The sequence below is a fragment of the Podarcis muralis genome, chromosome 7 (genome assembly GCF_964188315.1).
Source record: "Podarcis muralis chromosome 7, rPodMur119.hap1.1, whole genome shotgun sequence".
NCBI lineage: Eukaryota > Metazoa > Chordata > Lepidosauria > Squamata > Lacertidae > Podarcis > Podarcis muralis.
In genome coordinates this window covers 45442127-45464772 of record NC_135661.1, presented here as the reverse complement: position 1 = coordinate 45464772, position 22646 = coordinate 45442127, and the positions used below count along the sequence as shown (strand labels likewise).

Below are 22646 nucleotides of genomic sequence, written 5' to 3'. Positions count from 1 at the left end.
CCGCCGCCCCGCCCGGCTTAATAGTTCTGAAAGGTGAGAAATCTCCTGGGCTGTCCGGCGGAGTCCTTACTATACTCCTATACTCATTATCCCGGCGGGCTCTGCGGTGCCAGGAGTGGGCGGGCCCTCCTGTGCAGTGTTCCTCGGAACTTGTAGTCACTCACCACCTGGTTTGACCAAGTCGAGAGGTGGAGCTCGGACTCGATTTCCCATCGCGCCCTTCGGCTCCATTGTGGCCGAGCCCGCGTCCCATTGGACAGCCAGGGAAACAGGTCCCGCTCCCCTCCTTCTGACACAATAGTGTATCCAAGATGGCGGACGCGGGTGCAGCGAGCTCACCTGGGGGAGAATCGGTGCTGCCGCCGCCGCCGCCGCCGCCTCCCCCAGAGGAGCAGGAGCTGAGCCAGCGGCTCCGACGTCTCTACCCGGCTGTAAACCAGGCCGAGACGCCGCTGCCGCGCGCCTGGAGCCCCAAGGACAAGTACAACTACATCGGCCTCTCCCAGGGCAACCTGCGCGTCCACTACAAAGGTAGGGGGTGGGGAAGGCGGCGGGGGGAGACGCGCTGAGGGGGGAGAAGATTCCGGGCGGGGGCGCTTGGGGCGAAGGCCTGGGGCTGTTGGGGGGTCACCCTCTGAAGGTGATGAGCGGTGGGTGTGAAGGAGAGAGAGGCGAAGATGGTGACTGGGTGGAAAAACGCTTCGGGGAGAAGGCGTTGAGGATCGGCAGGAGGGTTTCAGGAGGGGAGTAAGGTGGCAACGGGCCCTTGTCGCATCTGAGGGGTATCGGGGGGAACTGATCCATGGAAGACCCTGCCAAAGGGCAGTTCTCCTGGGGCGCTATTTTGAGGATCCGGAGCGCGGGTGGGTTTGGGGCTTGGCTCGACCTGACTTAATTGAACTTGCCTGTTGCGCTGCCAGCGATGGGATCTCTCCAGGGGTCAGCGCAGTTCCTGTGAAGCAGGCAGAAGGGGATTTCCTCCCTGTCCTGATAGCTGTGTGGGGTTGGCATGAGCCTTTCCCAACAGCAGACAGCCAGATTATTGTTTACATGATCATGGCAGAAAATCATTCCTTTGTGCCTTCCCTGGAATTTAGAGTGCTGATCTGTTTGCCCCCAAATAGGGCCCTGGTGCCTATATTTCTTTTCTTTTCATGAGAACTGACAAAGGAAGAGACAGAACCATGCATGCTGTTTCCTCCTCCTTTCCCCCGTGGTGCAGTGCAGGGGCCCACTGCTTTGTCAACCAAGCATCATCTTAAGGGTTTCTGTTTAGAATGATTATGGCTCTTTTAAAGTCTGTGTTCTAGTCTGACAGCTGTCACTGAGGAGTGAAAGGGCCCGGAACCTCACTCACCCCTTTCCCCCTTTCCTATATATGTTATTGGGTTTTTTTGCAGGACATGGAAAAAATCACAAGGATGCTGCTTCAGTCAGGGCTACCCATCCTATCCCTGCGGCCTGTGGTATTTATTACTTTGAAGTGAAGATAGTCAGTAAAGGTAGAGATGGGTAAGTGTGTTCTTCTAATGCCTCTTGGACAGTTTGTCTTTCTTTTTAGAGGGTTTGGAACGAATCTCACTGCATACACTTCAACTGGATAGGGATGCTTTGTATGGGGGGGGGGAGCCATATGGATTATATCAAACTCATACTTAGATCCACTGAAATTAATGGACATGACTGATTTAGGTCCATTACTTTTAGTGGGTTTACTCTGAGTGTGATTCAGGTAGGTAAAAGCTAATGTGTCTATGCAGCCCCAAATGTAGGATGTTGCACTAGTTTTAATTTTAAAATAGGGAACTGAGCCAGGTCTTTGGTTTTGATTCAGGTTCAGTTGGGAGGATACAGCTGTGATTCAGGTTCAACTCCAGTTCAAGAAGAAAAAAACCGGTTTGACTTCCTGCCATCAAATGCCAAGCCAGTAATATAGACTTAGATGAGGCATGCTTATTATGCTGCTCCCTTTGCTGGCTGTTATGGATAATTATACCAAGCAGACGTCTTAAAATTCCAGTGTGGCTTGTTAGTGTGTTGGGACTGAAATCCAATATGGCAGTGACTGTAATGGATGTGGAGGAGAAGAATCCACATAGCTGAGTGGAGCAGAAGAAAGTGCTATTCTGTTTGTAGTATTAAAAATGTGTATAAGAATTCTCTTTTTGTATTTGCCCAAGACAAAATACATGGGTGACATGCTAGGCAGTTTTATGGTCATGAGGAAAATGAGAGCATAGATGGTCCATTAAATCTACAGGATAGTTGGAATTGCAGTTCAGTAATGTCTGATCAATAGGAAAATGGCAGCTTTCATTTGTTAAAGCAGCATCAGAAAATCTTTTTTCATGTGATACCACATAGGTCATAGACTTGAAAACATTATGCTGGGAGAGTCTTATTGTCTTTTTTCTTGCATGTTATTATTATTTAAATTTATTAGTCACTATATCTTGCTGAGGGCAACCCAAAGCAACTTGCAACCCAAAGCATACTTTACAACAAGTAGCTTTGAGGTAATGAACTCTTAATAATGAACAAAAAGGGTTTTTTCAAAGATGAAGGTCTGAAAAAAAGAGGCCAAGGCCAAACGTAGAACTCTTCTTAGAAGATATTTCTTTATTTGCTTTGCCAGAAATTGTGTTTGTACATTGAACAGTTGATAACTTGGAGAGAAAGGAAATAAGAGCTTAGCAATGGGAGGTGGACTTTGGTGACTTGTTGTTGTTTAGTCGTGTCCGACTCTTCGTGACCCCATGGACCAGAGCACGCCAGGCACTCCTGTCTTCCACTGCCTCCCGCAGTTTTGTCAGACCCATGTTTGTAGCCATTTGACAAATACTTACAACTGTTTGTTGGGTGTGGTGATATATCTGTGGGCACCACATCTTTATAATTCCAGTGTCACAACATGGGTGTGGAGACTAAAAAAACCTCTTCTAAATACTGTTTCCTCCCTCTGGTACTACAGTAGAATTTTTTGTGTCATTGTTTCAGTTGCTGAAGTGAGAAATCAGATACCAGCTGCTCTTGAAGTATCTGTTTACTCTGGGCATTGCTAAGACCAGGGTTCAAATCTCTTCTCAGTCATGGAGCTCACTGGGTCTCCTTGGACCAGTCACCATCTCTTAGCCTAACCTACCTCACAGGATTGTTGTGAGGATGAAATGGGGAAGAGGAGAAACATGTATACCATATTGAGCTCCTTGGAAGATAAAGGTGGTACCGTATTTTTCGCACCATAGGACGCACTTTTTCCCTCCTAAAAAGCAAGGGAAAATGTGTGTGCGTCCTATGGAGCGAATGCAGGGGGGAGGCAGGCGGGAAAAGCCCCCAAGAGCCGCACACAAGCTCCGTGCGCTCTTGCGGGCTTTTCCACAGGAGGGAGAAGGGACTGACTGGCCGCATCAGTCCCTTCCCCCACCTCCCAGAAAAGCCAGGAGAAGCCGCGCAGCCCCTTTAAAGAGCTCACGGCTTCTGCGGGCTTTTGCGAGAGGTGGGGGAATTCCCCCACCTCCCAGAAAAGCCAGGAAAGCCCTGCGCAGCATCTCCCGGCAAGGAGAGGCTGCGCGGGGCTAAAGGGGAAGGCAAAACAGCGAGCGGGATCCATCCCGCTCGCTGCCTTGCCTTCTTCCATAGCTGCGTGCAACCCCTCCGCAAGGAGAGGCTGCGCGGGGCTAAAGGGGAAGGCAAAACAGCGAGCGGGATCCATCCCGCTTGCTGCCTTGCCTTCTTCCATAGCCGCGCGCAACCCCTCCGCAAGGAGAGGCTGCGCGGGGCTAAAGGGGAAGGCAAAACAGCGAGCGGGATCCATCCCGCTTGCTGCCTTGCCTTCTTCCATAGCTGCGTGCAACCCCTCCGCAAGGAGAGGCTGCGCGGGGCTAAAGGGGAAGGCAAAACAGCGAGCGGGATCCATCCCGCTTGCTGCCTTGCCTTCTTCCATAGCCGCGCGCAACCCCTCCGCAAGGAGAGGCTGCGCGGGGCTAAAGGGGAAGGCAAAACAGCGAGCGGGATCCATCCCGCTTGCTGCCTTGCCTTCTTCCATAGCTGCGCGCAACCCCTCCGCAAGGAGAGGCTGCATGGGGCTATGGCTTCTTTAGCCCTGCGCAGCGTCTCCCGGCAAGGAGAGGCTGCATGGGGCTAAAGGGGAAGCCAAAACTTGGCTTGCTCCATAGCTGCGCGCAACCCCTCCGGCAGGGAGAGGTTGTGCGCACCCTGTACGCTGCTCTTTGGGGCTGGGGGGGAAAAGATTTTTTTCTTGATTTCCCCCCCTAAAAACTGGGTGCGCCCTATGGTCCGGTGCGCCCTATGGTGCGAAAAATACGGTATATAAATAAATAAATAAATAAATAAATAAATAAATAAATAAATAAGTTCTACCAGAGGCTCCATTTTTAGGGTTCCATATAGACAATTGATGACCAGTGGACGTAGATAATGTTAAGATTCGTAACCAAATATCCTTTGGGGAGCAGTGATTTATACCTTATTAGCTATGCCCAGAAGAAGCTAATGGAGGCATTGGTATGGTATTTAGCCAAGCCATCCTCTTATATTGTACAAAATTTATAATCAAAGTACTAGCCAGTGTGGTGTAGTGGTTAAGAGCGGTAGCTCGTAATCTGGGGAACCGAATTCGCGTCTCCGCTCCTCCACATGCAGCTGCTGGGTGACCTTGGGCCAGTCACACTTCTTTGAAGTCTCTCAGCCCCACTCACCTCACAGAGTGTTTGTTGTGGGGGAGGAAGGGAAAGGAGAATGTTAGCCACTTTGAGACTCCTTCGGGTAGTGATAAAGCGGGATATCAAATCCAAACTCTTCTCTTCTACTAAGGTGCAATCTGACATATAGCTTCTTGTGTAAGAATGGGATTCTCATTGCTTCCTTGAGACTGTCTTTGTCCAAAGAGTGGTGGATATGGGATGATGCTTTGTTTGTGAGTCCTGTTGAAACGGCACAGTTGGGGATTCCAACGCAGCTAAGGGTGGGAGGCCTGGTGATGAACTTGGGAAAGCAGAGGTCTGCTTTCCAAAAATATTGGAAACTAAGTTATGCAGATATCCTCATCCTGGACCACCAAGTGTGTTTTCTAGGCCTTAGAGAAGTATTTCACCTGCAACTAATTTCAGTCTCTTTGGGGTTCAAACTGGGTGTATTAATTAATTTTCACTTGGCTAACCAAATATGGAGCGTGGAGCAATGTGTCCTAGGACAGAATTTCCTTGGTGGTTTTTTTGATGCCATCATTCCACAAGAGCTTCAAAAACATCCAGTAAAACAACTCCTGTGGTATATATGGTCTGTTTTTGTTCAGAAGACACTCATTTTTGTTACCATTTAGTCATGCTTATTTATCCTTCAAACTGGAGAACTAAAATAAAAACCACTTGTACTTTTGGGTTCCAGGCCTGCGGAAAGTGCAATTACCAGGCATTAATTTTGGCTATATCTTGTGTGGGTCTGCATGTGGAGACGCCATTTCTATTTTTAAATTCAGGATGCATCTTGCCTACTTCATGAAGACTGAAGCAGCATTACCAAGCAGCTAAGTCGTTTCCCTTCAAAAGAAACTGAGGAAGAAATATTGGCTGAACAGAGTGGCTGAACACTTTCTAAAGTTGGGAGGAATTTGATGCATTGAAGTCCAAATAAAAATCTCTACAAGGTTCTAGAAATGATAGCAGCATGGCGTTGTCTGAGAAATGCCTAAGACATTTAATATTCTTCTGAAGCACTTTTTTTTCTAGGTTCTACTGCCTGCTAGGTCCTGTTCAGTTAACCAGAAAACACTACCTGTGCCAAGGAGCAAAGTTTACTAATGTCTGCAGCATAAAATGCTTTCAGTATCACATTTACTCTGAATATTATTACTTCCTTCCCCAATGCAGGGAGGAGAATAGTGGGGTAGAGAAGAGCTGGACAAAATCTCATAAGTTTTGTACATCCTGCCCCATGTATTTTGTCCCCCAGCTCCTTGTGGAGTTTCCTAATCAAATAATCTATCTGGCATAAAGTGTACTGATAGTAAGATTTTATGTTGCATAAGATTGGAGACAGCAGTCCAAAGAATGTAGAGTGAATTGCTATTAACAGAGGTTGAATTGGAGGATCTATTTCAACATTCTGTTTCCAGAAGATGTTATCCAGCGGTGGATGCAGCTCTAGATCTATGTAGATAGACACGTATCAAGACATGGGGTTGTTTCTGGCTAAGTCAGAGGAGATCCATATAAATTAGTGGATTAAAGTTCATCATGACTAAAATCCACTTATTTCAATGGGTCTACTCTTAGTGTTACTTAACTGGATACAGCCTATTGGCTTACACAATTTGGTGAGTGGATCTGGATCAGATTTTATTACAGCATTGCTTTTAAGTAGTAAACACTTCTGGTTGGAACAAATTTAATTTGTTATGCAGCTCCCAGAATGATTGTAAATATTTGGTATCTGATACTAACTGGTAGGTAAAGACAATTTCCAGAGTGACCATGATTGCCACAGAAGTGGTCTGTGGCCTATATTGATGTGAGGATTACTCTGTAAAGTAATTTTAAATTGAAACCTTGAGCATAAATCCAGTTACTGGATGTTGATTGTTTTAACTAGAGCTCAGAAAAAGGGGCTACTATGCTGTTCCTACGGCAGGTGAGAATTTATTAGTTTGCTATCAGTGGTGTTATCAGGAAGTATTCTGTTCACAACAACTGACTCAAAGTGATCAGATCCATGCAGACTAGAATCAAACTTCTGAGGATAACTTGAGTAAATATCAGGTATGTGATATTTGTGCACTTTCCCAGCTGTAACCAGTTGGTCTTGGCAATACAGAAACATTGATTGCATTGTCAAGTCAGAGAGAGGCTGAGCCTGGTGGTGGAAACAGTCATTCCCTGAATGTGGCCTATTGTGGATCCGGTGGGAATTGTCAACCCTGAAGCTGCTGGAATCTTAGAGTATATCTTAAAAACTGTACCAAGTTTGTTCTAGCCACTGCTAGCTTCCAAAATTATATTGATTCATGCTGATTCAACCTCATGGGAGGAGAGCATGTATATAAAAATTGAAAGTAAAATGGTTCACTTGAAGAACTGGGTTGGTAAACAGTTGCTTAGTACAGTGTGTTAATACATATAGTTGTGCCATAGCATTGTGGCTACATCTAACACAGCAGTCGTCCCCCCCAAAAGAACTACTGAGATCTATAGAAAAGCTCACACATTCACTATGCATTTGTTAGGGACTGTGTGAAGCCCATTCCATTAATGGAATGTATGAACCCTTCTCCCATATAACCAGTGCAATTGCAGGCTGTGTTGTCAGCAGCAAAGATTTCCTTCTTGGATCTTAGGCTCAGGTGAATCCAGCAAAAAAATGCTATTTGGAGTGCATTCGGTGGTGGCTCGCTTTGGTACCCTAGGCTTGTCTGTTCAGACAATTGTTGGACATGTTGTGTTGTGGAAATGGACCTATACCAGGAATGTCCAACAGGTCGACTGCGATCGACAGGTCGAACCCCGGTTGTTAGAAATCAATTGCAGTCGATCGCAGGCTCGTTTTTGTCCGCGGGTGAAAAGGAGCATTCGGCCTGCCCCCTCCCTCTTTCCTTTACCGCACACAATTTCAAGAGCGGAAGACGGAGTTTCTGCTGGTGGAATGACTTACTGTTTATCTATTTTTGTTGCTGCCCCCCCCCCAAAAGGTTGACAATTTCGACCTCCCGACCTCCCCAAAAAATAGGTAGATCACTTCCAGTTTTTCATTCTGTGAGTAGATCACAATCTCTTGGGAGTTGGACGTCCCTGACCTATAGTATATGCTTTATGGAAATAAAGTGATATTGACATTATGGAAATAGGTCTTGTTTGTATATGTTTGGTCCTTAATTACAGAATACCCAAAGTTCCAAACCAGTATGGTATGGGGATGACGAGAGAATGAAATAGCCCAGTTCTTAAAAGAGTCATACTGGCTACCAAGCGGCTGATTTTGCAAAAACGAAAGCTCAAATGAATAAGATTATAAATCACTTGGGTTTTTTGTGACCCTTGCAGTAATTGAGAAAGTGGCCTATATGAAAAGGGAGATGTTTGAAGGTATTTTGCAAGGCTTTTTTTGGCCTCAACAGGGTTAAGGAGGTGCATAGGACTTCTGCTTACCTGGGGCAGCTGACAGAGAATCGGACACACACCTTTTTTTTCTTACATATATTATTTATCATATTACTGAATCCTTTCTCATTTTCACTGTTTTAGTCAGCTTGCCATTTTGATTTGGGTATCTTGGAGTTAGGACTTTGGGAGGGAGGAAGAACTCTTAAGGGATGTGTAAAGTTCTATAAGGAAGGGGTAGGTGGGTTGGGAAAAGGAAGAGTTAAAAACTCAATTTGAACCTTTTTGTTTTGTTTTGTTTTGTTCTTTTAGCATACCATTACATTTCAGATAGTAAAAACTGAATAATGAAAGGAGGGGTGATGTTAGCATGACAGTAGCAATTAATAATACTTGTTATTTGCACAGTGTGTTTCTGCAATACATTGATAGAGTTTTGAGTATTATATCAGTAAGCTTTACAGCAGCCCTGTAAGGTAGTCTTGCTGGGTGACCCTCGGATTACAGGTGGGAAACTGAGATGTAATGTCGGTTGTCTAAGGTCATCCTGCAGGTTCATGACTGAGCTGGGTCTTGAATCAGGGACTTCTGATTTCTTAATTGTTAAATGACAAGATTGTTTTGAATAATTAGGACCCTGAAGAAATAACTAAAAATGGAGACACGTGGAATGCCTTTGGAAACAGAAGCAGATTTTCTTCACAGGAAAGTGAGAAGTCACTCCCATGTTGTGGTTCTTTTGGTAGTACATTTCTGTCACAGTATAAGCATTTCCAGGGTAGCTTAATGATATGAAACACCCTTCCGTTAGGATTTAATGCATAGTGCCAAGGGCTAACTTAGACAAGGAGTTCCTGTACCAGGGTTTGGGGCACTCTTTCAGTAACAAGCAGAGCCACTAAGGATCTTAGCCTTCTTATAGCTGAAAAACTGTTTTCTCAATTTTAAAGTGGTGGATGATTATGCCTAGATCATTCCTTGCAGAGCAGTGGGTTCATGCCAGTACTAGTGCCAGCTAGCTGTAATGACAAGTGAAAGCCAGTGGACATTGACATCAAACAGTAGCTGAAAGGAATTGTAAGGAAGAGATAATAAAAAATGGGGGTGGGGGGGCCCTCAGGAGCAGAGACAGCTCAGTACAGTAAGAGCTCTCAATGAAGGGATTAGACTGTCTGCAACTTATTCCTGTAGGCTTCCAAAAGGCTGAATTCATCCAGCATCTGTAGCTGTAGGCAAGCCATTTTAAGTATTTGCACTTTTCCATTTGACCATGCTAATACCAGCCAGTGTATGCTGTGCGGGTGGTGAATGTGTCAACTTTGATGACAGAACACCATGGATTTCATAGTAACTGTTGGTAAAAATGGCACAGTGCTTTTTGTGCTGTTAACGGTGGCATTGATGCTTATGCTACTCAGCTGGTGATGCTGGGTTGGGTGAAGTTTTGTGTTTGAAATAATGGTGATGCAAAGAGCTCTGTACAATTGCTTTGTACTGTAAGTAGGTTTGTATAATTATTGTACAGTCATACAAAGACCAGCAATCTCATGTTTTTAATATTTTGTTGGGAGCTTCCCAGAGTAGTTGTAACAGCCCAGTTGGAAGGGCGACATATAAATAATAACGTTGTTATTGTATTTTCCCTGGAATACTACAATTTGGCAGCACCGACATTGTGACACGGTAGTGTGTTTGGACATGGGAATCTATATATGTTCAGTCATGACATCTCAATGGAGCATATCTGTCTTTCTGCCTCATTCCATCTGCAAAATGGATAACAGTTATCCTAGCTCATAGTATTCTTGCAAGTATGGTGTCCTGATAATACATACCTGCATGTGCATGTACAGTGGTACCTCGGGTTACATATGCTTCAGGTTACAGACTCGGCTAACCCAGAAATATTACCTCGGGTTAAGAACTTTGCTTCAGGATGAGAACAGAAATCGTGCTCCGGCAGCACAGCAGCAGCAGCAGGCCCCATTAGCTAAAGTGGTACCTCAGGTTAAGAACAGTTTCAGGTTAAGAACGGACCTCCGGAACGAATTAAGTACTTAACCCGAGGTACCACTGTATAGCTGTAGTGATATGGCATGGCATGATGGTATTGTTGGATTGTTTGCTTGGTTTGGAATTCTGTACCCTGGTTGTACCCATAAATAGTTTTCTGCTAAATTGGGTGTTTATGCTTGGCTATGAGAGTGGCTCTTCTTTAGAATGGGGATGAGCTATTAATACAATAAACAGCATGAACTGTGTGACTGTCACAACTAGTATTTCATCCCTGGCATGCAATGTTTATAAAGTACATGGATTCTTTCATATGAGTTACATACACTTAAAAAAAACTATGCTCCAGCTATTGTTCATAATGGGGTTGGAATGTGTCCAGTCCCCCTGAAGCAAACAGAGGTCAGTGCCAGCTGCCCACTGGAGGGCAATTTTATTTTTGAGAGCAACAGTGATTCTGCTTTGGCACCCAAACCTTTAGCAATCTACCAGTAATCTGGACTGATATGAAAGAGTACTTCTACTTGTAGAGTTGCCTGAATCTTCTTATGGGAGCCATTTTGCTTTGCCTTCCCCATTGACTTTGTGAAAGTCATAACTTCTGGTGCTTAAGAACAGTTTTTCTATGTTTAAGAATTTGAGACTGAGAACCAGATCACCAAGGATTGGTATACTTTTAAATGGGGCACTTGCTTTTCCTCTGTGTGCCTGCAGAGCAGTTAATCACAAAACATACAAGCTTAAAGCATAAATGCAATTTAAAAACATAAGTAAATGCCACAGGAAGAAAACAGATAACAGAGAAACATTTCAGAGGATTTTTCTTTCTTTTTCTGTACAATTACTCAGCTCCCTGAAATTAAAAACAACAACAAAAACAGGAAAAACGGTAACTGATGAAGTTCAATAGAACCCCCTTCTTCCTGAAAATATCATATTGTTTGAAAACTGATTAATAGTGAAATAATTGGGGGGAGAGGAGTTTCTCTCCATATTGACAAGAATAAGATCTGCTAAAGATGTTCTGCTGTATAAAAGTAGGAATCTTTGCAATGGACTTAGTGGTATTAATACAGTGGACCCTCGGGTTATGTTACCTTTGGGTAACGTAACTTTCGGGTTGCGAACTCGGCAAACCCGGAAGTGTATATTTCTGGGTTTCGCTGCATGCACAGAAGCTCTCTATCATGCCACATGCGTGCGCAGAAGCGGCGCTTCTAGATGCAGATTTTTCGGGGTGCGTATGGACCACCGGAACGAATTAAGTTCTTATCTGGAGGGTCCACTGTAATCAGCTCTTGTGGTAAGGAGCACTTCTTCACATTAATGCAAGGCTGGCAAAACAATCCCTCCAAGATCTGAAGAGGTGTAGCATGGAGGCTAGGTTGTTTTGGTAGCATATGAGCACAGTAGCAAGGAGGAGAAAACATGAGCAAAAAGTTAGCAACTTTAAGAGTATGTAGTTAGAAATACTGAAATATGGTAACTAAAAGTGGGTAGACTGCTGAGTGGTTCAGCCAACTGAGATTATGTAGCTGTGGCCTTGAAAGAGCTGCACTGGCTGCCAGTATGCTGATAACCCAAATTTAATGCACTGCTAGCAATGACTCATAAAAGCTTATACAAAATGGGACCAAAATGCTTGAAGAAGCATCTCTTTCTGCATCAGCCTGTCTCCACTCTTCATGCTAAGATCATTGGTTGGATTTCCTCCAGTTGAGATCAGTTATGTGGCAGCTTGGGAAAGAGCCTTCTCTGTGGTGGTGCCCCATCTATGTAATGTCTTCCCTGCTGAGCTAAAGCTGATGTTGAATCTTACTAGATCTTGTTTAGAGGTGAAGAGTTGTCTCCTGACAAGGGCCTTTAAATCTAGGCTTAGAATTTTGAACATGGACCCTCTTCCAAACTTCTGTTGTCTGTTTCGGAGTAAGGACCTTAACTTCTCCTGTCTTTACAATGGCAGTTAAATACTGCAGGTTCTTTGAATGTGTAAACCTCTTTTTACTTGTCCCAACCAATTAGGTTTCCTTTTGTGTGAAACGGTAAGGCCAAGGATTACAATGTAAAAAGATCAGAAGCTTCATGAACTGTGGGAGGCCAAGATGGGGAAGAACTCCTGCCAGCAGTAGATAATTCAACCATCCTATCTCTGCTCGACAATGCACCCTGCTTAGTCACTGAAGAAGGAAGCAGCTTGTGTGCAGCTGGAGATGAGGCATGCATGCAGTGCTTCTACAAAGCTGCTGTTCCCAGATTGCTGCATTGCTAATTCTGCCTGGGGGGTGGGATGCAGCCCCATTTAAGAGGCATCTCTGTGTACAATTCTTACCTTTGGGATAGGCCTCCTAGCAAAATTAATTTACATGTGTTACCAATGACTATGGTATATTTTAAAAGCATATACTTTTTGATATTCCAGCAAAGGGAGGTAGTTTGCTGAGCACATCAAGAAGGTTTGATAAGGAACTACTGCCCTGGCCAGCTGTGCCATTTTGTGCAGGATTTCAGAAGGAATCTGATCACAGCCTTTGTTGAATGATAACTTAAACTGTGCTTTCAGTTAGGAAAGGCAGCATTGTGTGATTTTGCTTGGCCATTCTCTCTTTGCTGCATTAACACACTTTTGTTTGCTTGAAGGTACATGGGGATAGGACTCTCAGCCCAAGGTGTCAACATGAACAGACTTCCTGGTGAGTCACTGTTAATAATTATTTGTGCTTGTCCTGTGTGCCAGTAACCACTACGCTGGAATTGTACAATTCTAAGAGGGGGATGTGCCCACTACTTGTGGAGGCAGAACATTGTTTGGAGGGAACTTTGCTACAAATTTACTACTTAAAATTTGTTAAACACATACAGTTTATGAAACCTCTTCCAACACCCTTGAATCTTACGCTTCCTTGCTTTTCTTTCCACAAACCTTTAGCTGTCCACCAGTATTTCCATTTCTATAATAGGATTCTGAGTTGCAGTACATCTTTGATTGCAGCATAGTTCCTTTGTGCCACAGAATGTCACTTGATCTGTCAGATGGGTATGGCGCGTAGGAGAAATGGGCATTGTAGCTTTCTGTTCTCTTCTGCATCGTGCAGATATATTTCTTCTGTGCTTCCGAACGTATTTTAAATCACTTAATATTTTATTCTGTCCCCACGGCTACTTTTTTTTAAGAGTAGGAGTCACTAACTCATTGTCTCAAAACAGAATTCAGCCCTTTGAGAAATGCTATTTCTGCCACGCACCACCATCACCCACATTTCCCAGTCCCTCACTTAGGTGTGGTATGCCTAATGCATGCTTGTTGACTGGCATCAGATAGGGTGCTGTGGGTCAGTCTAGGTATTGACGTGTGTTCTGGAAGTGCCTCCCTTGTTGTGCTAAGCTGGCTACACTCTGAGAGCCAGTGTGGTGTAGTGGTTAAGAGCGGTAGTCACGTAATCTGGGTAACCGGGTTCGCGTCTCCGCTCCTCCACATGCAGCTGCTGGGTGACCTTGGGCCAGTAACGCTTCTTTGAAGTCTCTCAGCCCCACTCACCTCACAGAGTGTTTGTTGTGGGGGAGGAAGGGAAAGGAGATTGTTAGCCGCTTTGAGACTCCTGAAGGGGAGTGAAAGGCGGGATATCAAATCCAAACTCTTCTTCTTCTTCTTCTTCTTCTTCTTCTTCTTCTTCTTCTTCTTCTTCTTCTTCTTCTTCTTCTAGATGCTGCCTGGGCTCCTCCCAGTCCTGGTGATATTATTTGACCCCAAATGGTGGTAATTTAGTGGCATAGTTCCGGTGCAGACACTAACTATAATGGACTTGGTTTATCCTTGGCATTGTAAGGATTGCTCACTCAGGTGATCTTAGCGATCATTAACAAGTTTGAATAAAGTCTTAGGATATTCAGTCCTCAAATCCTATATCAGATAGCACAGAAGGACTTGCATTGTGCATGAGTTACTCAGTAACACCAGCTAATCTTGTGATGATGATGAGAGTACAGCCCTAGTTTTCAGTCATTTTATAACAAAGGTATTGATCAAGATTGGAAGAGCCACTGGCTCTGGGTACTGACTCAACACCCTCAGGAGCCACAGTACCTCCGGTAAGCTTTTTAACCTCTGTTGTCCACCATGAACAACAACAGGGTTTACTAAAGCTTTCCCCTTTGTATGCACTGCAGCTCAGCTGGAACTGCTGTATTTCAGATCCCTTCCAATCGTGTGCATTTATACCTATAACGCAGGATAACACTTTGTGCTTCTGATGAAGTGGACTCTGTTCCACAAATGGTTATGTCCTAATAAACGTGTTAGTCTTTAAAAAGACACAAGACACTTTGCTGTGGTTGCTGTGACAGACAAATTGGTCACCACACTGAAACTCATAATTTTCTTTGTCTTGATCTGAGTAGCAAAGGTAGTGCCACCACCAAGTTCTTCAGGGGCATCTTTTGCCATTGTTCTTGAACTTGTCTGAAGCAAACAGGCCAACACTCCCTCTCAGTGAAATGAAGAGCTCATTTCAGATTCCACAGATGGAGATGCATGTCCCCATGTGAGGGAGTGCTAGAGTTTGGGCAGTGGGACTAACTTTCCTTTTGGCCCCTCATGCTCCTGCTCGCAGACAGTTCTGCATCCTTTTGCAAAGTGGTGGGAAACTGCTGCAAAATGGAGCTTCCTTTACAGGTTGAAAATGTGTGCCACTCCCTCGCTCCTGCTTAGCTCTAGTTTGAGATGCATAATCAGACAAGGCTCTGCCAAAACCCACTGTTGCTTTTCCCTCAAGAGAGCCCTTGGCTTGTCAGAAGTGGGTAATGGATTGGGATGTAGGATCCTTGGGATCAGGAGTTAAACCAGGAGCTGGATGGCCAGATGCCAATCCCTAGGCAGCAGTTTTGTTTGCTGTCTGGTATCTCCTGACTGCCATTTATTCAAAGCTCAACTTTTTATCTTCATGTGTTTGAGTTTATTTTGGAAAGTGTTCTTCAGATAGACGGTTCATCTTTTAAAAACAACATCCTGCAGTGGTACTAATTAATGATTGGTCTTTAATAACAGCTTCTTACTTGGCTTGGAACTGCACATGCTTTAGTATTTAAACTTATTGCAAGGTCACATGGAAATGACAGTGTCAGGCGAGATCTGCAAACATTATTAGAGAGTGCTCATGTGATTTGCTCTAAATGCAGGTCTTTGGGGCTGTGTTTGCCATTTAACACCTTTGTCACTGGCTACTAGAAATGCACTGGGCTGCAGCTTCCCATAGAGAGTCCATTCATATGGCCAAAGGGCTGGCCTGTGGCCAGACTTTTCTAGTAAAAACATTTTGACAGTGGGATGCTAGAAACAGCAGGTGTTGAATGTTAATTTGCAAAATTTGTGAGAGATGATGACTCTATCCTGAACATGCTTAGGCTGTTTTTTTTATATTAGAGCAGAAGGAATAATTCAGAAGGGAGAACAGTTGTTCCACATGCCACTCTGGACTTGTAGAATTACTTGGAGCTGGAATTGGCCACAAGATAATGTATTTGAAAATATCACTGTCGTTAATCTAAAATGGCTGGTGGTAATTTGTGGCCTGTCAAGTTGAGCACAACCTACGAGTTGTATGTTGTGATCAGTGAAGTACTTGAGCTGCCCATCTGCAGTCCCAAACAGACAACAAAAGCAGGTTTGAATCCTGGTGGACTGTCATGCAAAAGGAGGTAGTAATATTGCCCCAGTGTACTTCAAGCCGAGTTGGCAAGTGGACAGTTTATTCCCATTTTATCCTTCCAATATACACTATGAGGTCACTCAGTGAGATTCATGGCTGAGCTGGAGTTTGAATTTGGGTCTTCATTATCCAAGCCCAACTTTCTACCCACTATTTCACAGTGGTTCTCATAACTATCATGCTATGTTATGTCCCCGTCTGACTGTATTACACACAGCTGCTAAATGACATTAGTTGTGTTATGCTAGAGATGTCTGTTCTGAACTCAGTGGGGCTTACTTGTGTGAGACTTCCATCCAGGCGAGTCTAGTAATGTATACCACTTTCCATGTTAGTGATTTGATATTGCCTCAGTTTTCCATAGTTCATTACCAGGAAGGGCGAAAAGAGGTTGTTACTGCGTTGTGCTTGGAACTGTGGGAAGGGCAGCCTTCCCCAGTCTGACAACTTCCAGATGTTCTGGACTAGATTACCCATCAGCCCCTATCACCATGGCTGTCCAAAACATATGAAAAGCACAAAGTTGGGAAAGGCTACTGTGGAAGAAAACACTCTTTAAACTTTAACATGCGCTGAAAACTCCACAAAGTGTTACTTTAGATAACCCTTGCCAACTTCTGTAGGTATATGTTTAAAAGATAATCCTTGCCAAAAGGTGGAGTGGGTTTGGCTTTTCTTTTTCTGTTTTGTGACGTTTGTATTATTTCTACATACTTCTAATTCCAAGCATTTAATCTTCTTCAGCTGGGTGTAGACATAACTGGGAGGACCCTTTTGACACCAGGATTTTCTGGAGACAAAGGAATTTAGGGATTTTAGATTTCTATTCAAAATTTTACTGAGAGGAAGGTCCTATGGTACTAATAGTTGGGTGCCACAAATTTTAGCTAACCTTGGTAGCAAGCTGTTATTTATGATTTCCCCAAATCTTCCTCCACTCTTATCAGTTCTCTGGAACACACAACAGACTTGGCATAGACGGGTAAGTTAACCTTTGCCATAGTGCTTTGAAGGTACTCAGAAGTAGTTGGAAGGATTCTTCCTAGATCCTAGGAACTGCGAGGTCCAGTGCAAAAGTGAGAGGCTGACCTCCCCTCCCCCAAGACCCTTGCACATACCAAAGGAGTTAGGCAAGAGTGGGTTTTCTCTCCCAAGTAAGATAAGTCTCCCTCCCTTGTTGTCATGCAGAGAGAACCTTGAGGGGAAGGGAGGGAGGGATGTATCACATCACTCAGGGACTGGGCAGATAGTTGCCAGGAAGACATGACTGTATTTATGGAACTCTATTAATGGGACTTCATAGTCAGCATGTTCATAATTACTTTTAATGTAAAAACAGGGCAATTGGTAGTGTGCGCTTTTGTGCCGCTCTGTTGAGATGCTTTGTTCTAGACATTTCCAAGGTCTCATTCAGAAACATACTTCAACAACTGCAGATTTCAGCCATTGAGAATCTAGTGGGGTGGCAAAAGTCTTATTCTGTATTCATTTTTTAATGAACTTTATGTAATGCAAAACCTTATTCTAAAGTGTGGTATGTTGGTAAGGTGTCTGTTGGTTTCTGAATTTTGTTGAAGAATCCATTTGTGCCACTTATTATAAAACAGAATGTTGTAGTGCAGAGAGCTCCTGTTCAGCAATGCCTTTTCTTTCCCTCCGACAGATAGTCAGCATTCTGTGGTTACTGAGCACGCACTGGGATCTTTGGGTCCCCCCCCCCATTTAGGACTTTTTTGTGCTTATACAAATTTGCGGGTTCCCCCAAGCCTGGTGATACTTTCTTCCTCTTGCTTCTGCTTTCTTACCTACATAAACAATGGTATTCACAGAAGTATATTGATTTTAGGTAGCTGTGGTTGGCAATTTCCAACCCTTCGTTATACTATTTTTGTACTTCCACTTCTTTTCTTTCCAGAATAGAAACTACCTGGTTGAAGGACATTCCTCTCTTAACCTCATTTGTTACTGACGTAAAGCAGCAGCTGTACCCATTGTGAGGGAGGCTTTGCAGGTGTGCGTGTCTGGCTCTTTGGTTTGTCTCCAAAGCTTTTACTGCAGTTTCATTCATCCAGTCCTGTTTCCTATTGTCTACTTTCCTGGTGCTTATCATGCAGATGGGAGCAGCTCAGAATCCAGAGTGCCCTAGTGGCTGGGTAATTCAAGTGCACTTTCAGAAGGGTGTGATGACAAAGAAGTCCTGGAAAATACTGGTGATTCCACTCCTCATTTGTCATATGGGTGTTCACTCTAGAAACTATTGTTGCAAACATCAGATTGTTGTTCATCATTCTTAAATTAGATGATTACAAGTTTGTGGCTCTAAGAATGAAGTAGGTCACTCTGTTCCTTTTTGATTCTTCCTTAATAAGGAAGAAGTTGTTTTCAGGTGGAGGAGTTTGGTATATACTCTTGAGTCATTCTAGATAAAGGTGTTGACAGCGTTTGGGATAGTCTGGCAGTTAATTAAAAAGTACTTAGAAAAGGAAGCTCTACATGCCATGTGCCCAAGCGCCTGGTGATGCTGGCCATGAGATTGCAAAGTGGTGTTTACACTTCCTTTTGTAAACTTCATGTCAGCAGATCCAACGTGACATGGAGTATAGTACTACTCCAGAACCTGCCGCTTTTGAAATGGAAGCATTGAGACCCCGTATTGTGTGTGAAATTCCACAATATGCATTACATCAGGGCGACCAACACAATGCCACCCAGATGTTGTTAGGCTCCCAGCCCCTTTGTTCCTGACAATTGGCCATTTTGGCTGGGGCTGATCTGAGTTGGCATTTAACATCTGGAGGGCAGCACACTGGCTACCCCTGCATTACATATATTCAACTACAAATAATCCAGTCTGGACCTAAGTGGCTTCGCTTTCACTTCTCAAAAGAAACCCAGGAGGCAATCTGTTGCCCTGGGAGCATAGGGCAATATCCTCGTGCTTTTTTGGCTCTGAGTTGCCAGGACTCTTTGTCCTGAACATGCAGTGGGTTATTTTGGTAGCTTTCCTCTCGGGAGTGGGATCCCACTCCTCTGCCAGCCCATGACTGCTTGTGGAGTAGCAAAGTATATTTAGTCCATGATGACTGGACTGTGGTTTGTGTAACATGATGCTTCAATGCCTCCTTGACTGGAATCTCTGTGGTTTATGTTAAAAGAAAGAGAAATGTGTCTGCAGCATGTGGCTGAACATAAATCTGCTGGAAGCTACACAAGAGCTAGTTTTGTCGACTACAAGGCCTTTCTATTAAAACAAAGAGGCCTTCTCCGCAGCTGCTGAAAGATGGGCTTTCAAGGAGGAATCTTCAGCTTTCCTGCAAGACGCAGGTGCTTATTCCTGGCTCTTGGCAGGCAGCTGGAATCAAATAGTGCTGAAGGCACCAAAGGTGGCTTACAGGCAGCCCTTCATCTCAATCAGAGCTTCATTTTCCACACACACTTGTCAAGAGAACAAAAAACAACCACCTTGCAATGTTAGTGCTGTTCCTATACAGAGATGCTAGCTCTGCATATATGCAGTTCTCAACTCTGGATAAAGGCTGATAGGTAACTGTGTTTTCCTGCAAGATCTACAGCCCAGTACAAATATAATTTCTCAATAATGATTAAGAGATTAGAATGGGGCCATGGGATCACCCCACTTTCCTTTTTAATTAGAATTTGAAGTCAAGACTTGGAGCTTATTCGCCAACTTTGGGTAAAATGGGATCTAATAATTAAGGCTGTTAGAAATTAAGACATTAAGGTTGTGAAGTAATTGAGAAATTTAAGCTAAAGAGGGCTGGGGGAGAAAGCATGCATTCCATAGCATGCTCCCAATATCATGACCATTGTTAAGAGACTGACAGGAGAGAGGCCTATGTGTGAACACCACCCTTATATCTTCCTGCTTTGTGCTGAACACTGTTGATTATGTTGTTCACACTAAGCATGAAATGCTTCTTCCTGTTCTGGCTGTTATATTCACTCAATAGCAAAATGTGCTTCCGATTTTGGGGTTCATCCATTTGCTACCCAAGAGTGCCATTCCCAGAATTGTACTTGGATACTGACTTAACCCTTGCAAAAGGGTGAAAACAAACAATATTTAACACTAGTACTAATCAGTTGAGCTGCCCTCACCACATTCACTTATTTGTAGGTTATTTACTGCTATATGTTTAAAGAAGGACAATGGAAACTTTTCAGCCTGTCAGAATAGAGCTTTAGCTCTCTGACCCCAGCAGGCCAAACTGGATAGGTGAGGTGCTGTCTTTTGGAAAGAAAAATGCTTCTTTTAAAAATGGATAATTTTTTAATTCACAAAGGAGCTTGCAGAGCCCTTTACCTGGTGCTTCCCAAGAGCCTGCTGTCATCTTTGCTACCTGTATCTGTAAAAATGGTTTTGTAAGAAGAATCTCATGTTTGCTTTCTGTATGTGCTGCATTGGAAGTTGCCACCGATCAGTCCTTCCATGGCAGTAAACAAAAGTGTGTCTTTGAAACAACACCAGAACAGTTGGCAGTGCTCCTTGACCTACTGAGTTTATAGAGCTTTCTCAAGTGCCCTCTATCTCCACAGTAATGTGACAAGAAAACAGGAAGAAAAATGTATACTAGCGGGGGCTGGCACTCAGACTTTAATGCAAGACTTTCTTGACATAATATGCCTCTCCTCAAGATAGCAGGTAAATTGGATTACTAGAAGTATTCCTGGTCATTACTGCAAGAATTGCTTTACCTTCCTTTCCCCACCCCACCCCACCCCTCCTTGACTTGGTTTATTTATTTGTTGTTAGCGCGGCTTTCTCAGATCTATGTTTACTTTAATTATTAGCTATTTCTAACCTGTATATTAGTTGATCTGAGAATGGGGTGTATTTCATTGAAAAGATCTCAGTATAAATAGTCGAACAAAACCATAACTGACAAGTGAAAAACGTAAGAACACTGAGCAGATCAAAATACTTAACTGCAATCAAGAAAGCCCTAATTCCTGAGTAAACAACCAGGCATTGGTGCTGAGACGAGGCCAGTGTTGGTGCTCATTAGACCTCAGAGAGGAGGGTATTCCATAAATGGTGCAGCACAGCAGAGAAGGCCCTTTCCCATGTCACCATATAATGTATGCACTGCCTGGGAATTTTTAGAAACAAAAAAAAATAAATGTGATTTTTAAATGGATAGTGTGATTGGTGAGTTTAGACCCATCATGTCAAAGATATATTGGTCCACCATCTTTATTCAAATTGGTACCTGGCATCATTGCAGCCCATCACCCCCACTTTAGGAAACATTGTACTGAATTTGGTGACGATCTCTTGAGAGAAGACCAAACATAATGCCAAGAAATGGGCAAAGTCATGCCAAAATCATATTTTGATCCACCATCTTGATTCAAAATGGTGCCCAATGCTCACAAAGTCTGCCACCCTTACTCTGAGAACCCTCTGGCCTAGTTTGGTGATGATTTTCACTCCCTCCCATTGCAAGAATCTCCTAATCTCATGTTTTCAGAAAGGAGGGGGCGGAAACTGCTCTTCACTTCTTCCGCTCCTGCCTGACTCTGTGGGGGTCTGTGTGTTATCTATAGAGATTAGATGGCTGAGTGAGAGCTGTAACACTCATGCAAGCCAGTAGCTCTTTAGTTTAGTTTGCAGTAGCTATTAGAAAATAAAGAAGTGAGGCTTCACAGCTTTCTTCTGTGTTGTTCATACTCTTCTGAGTTTGGTGCTCACAATGGACAGTTGTGGGTCCAGTGCACTTAGACCTGCTTTCCAGGAGTGGAAGGTCTCTGGAAGTGCTCCAGTCACCTAGCCCAGTCGTTGACATCTGCTCAAAGGTGTACTGACAGATATCTCAAGAGGCAGACAAACCTATGCCAGAAAGGGCCAGTTCCATACCATAGTCACAGTTTGGCCCTCAATTCAAAATGGTGCCTGGCACCTAAACATTGAAAAGACACCCCCCCCCCACCTCAGGACCCCTCGTGCTGCATTTGGTGATGATATCTTGAGAAGCAACCGAACGTATAGAGAACAAACTGACAACCCACTTCCCAAAATTACAGTAGAATTCTCAGTGGCTGAAATTTGCAGTTATTGGGGTAAGTTTCTAAATAAGATCTTGGAAATTTCTGGAACCATTACTGACACCTTGAAATCAGACTGGGAAGTATGTTGGCAACCAGCACAGTTCTTTTAGAACTGGAATTATATGGGCCCTCTATGCTTTCACTTAAGAGGCTAGCCACACATTCTGCAGTAGCTGCTGCTTCCACGTCACCTTCAGATTTGTCACAGAATGTAGCACAGTGGATTGTACAGCCATTTCCAACCTTATCCCTGGAAATCCAGCCACCTTATTGACTTTCAGGAGTGTACTACATGTCTCATTTCTTATGGGCTCGGGATCAAAATCAGAAGAATCAGTTAAGCCATGAATTACAACTATGGACAGTAGCGGGGGCAGGGACAGCTCGAATGAATAATGTAGAACCCCTGTAATTCAGCAGAAGAGTCTTGAGGCTTGTAGATGAGCTCCTGTCTGTTCTATCTGCCAACAGTTGGGCATACTTACCTAAGACGGGGTCATTTGAGGACATTTGGTGCTGCCTGGGTGCTCTTATCTCTCAGGCACAGCATATGTGCCTAGTCTGCTGTCCTCCACGGTTACAGCATCCTTTGCTAAAGGGAAGAAAATGCACTCAAGATATAGCAGATAGTGTGTGCTGCCAACAAGTCTATAGGTTAAGAGGAAAAGGAAGACCACTTGGAAATGTACATGGGAACAAGTTAGCAGTCCCACAAAAAGTCACAATAATCTGTTGTGTAGGAAAGCAAAAT

At 43.9% G+C, this 22646-nt stretch overlaps 1 protein-coding gene across 2 annotated transcripts in view; it reads left to right on the top strand.

Moving 5' to 3' along the window:
- Positions 1 to 288: 288 nt before the first annotated feature.
- RANBP10 (RAN binding protein 10) overlaps positions 289 to 22646 on the top strand; it is a 48554-nt gene continuing 26196 nt past the window's right edge. For both annotated transcript variants that reach the window (XM_028739746.2, XM_028739745.2), the window contains exons 1-3: positions 289 to 531; positions 1401 to 1512; positions 12762 to 12814. In XM_028739746.2, coding sequence (XP_028595579.2) covers positions 312 to 531; positions 1401 to 1512; positions 12762 to 12814 — 385 coding nt within the window. In that variant the 5' untranslated portion in view covers positions 289 to 311. The remainder of the gene's footprint in view (positions 532 to 1400; positions 1513 to 12761; positions 12815 to 22646) is intronic.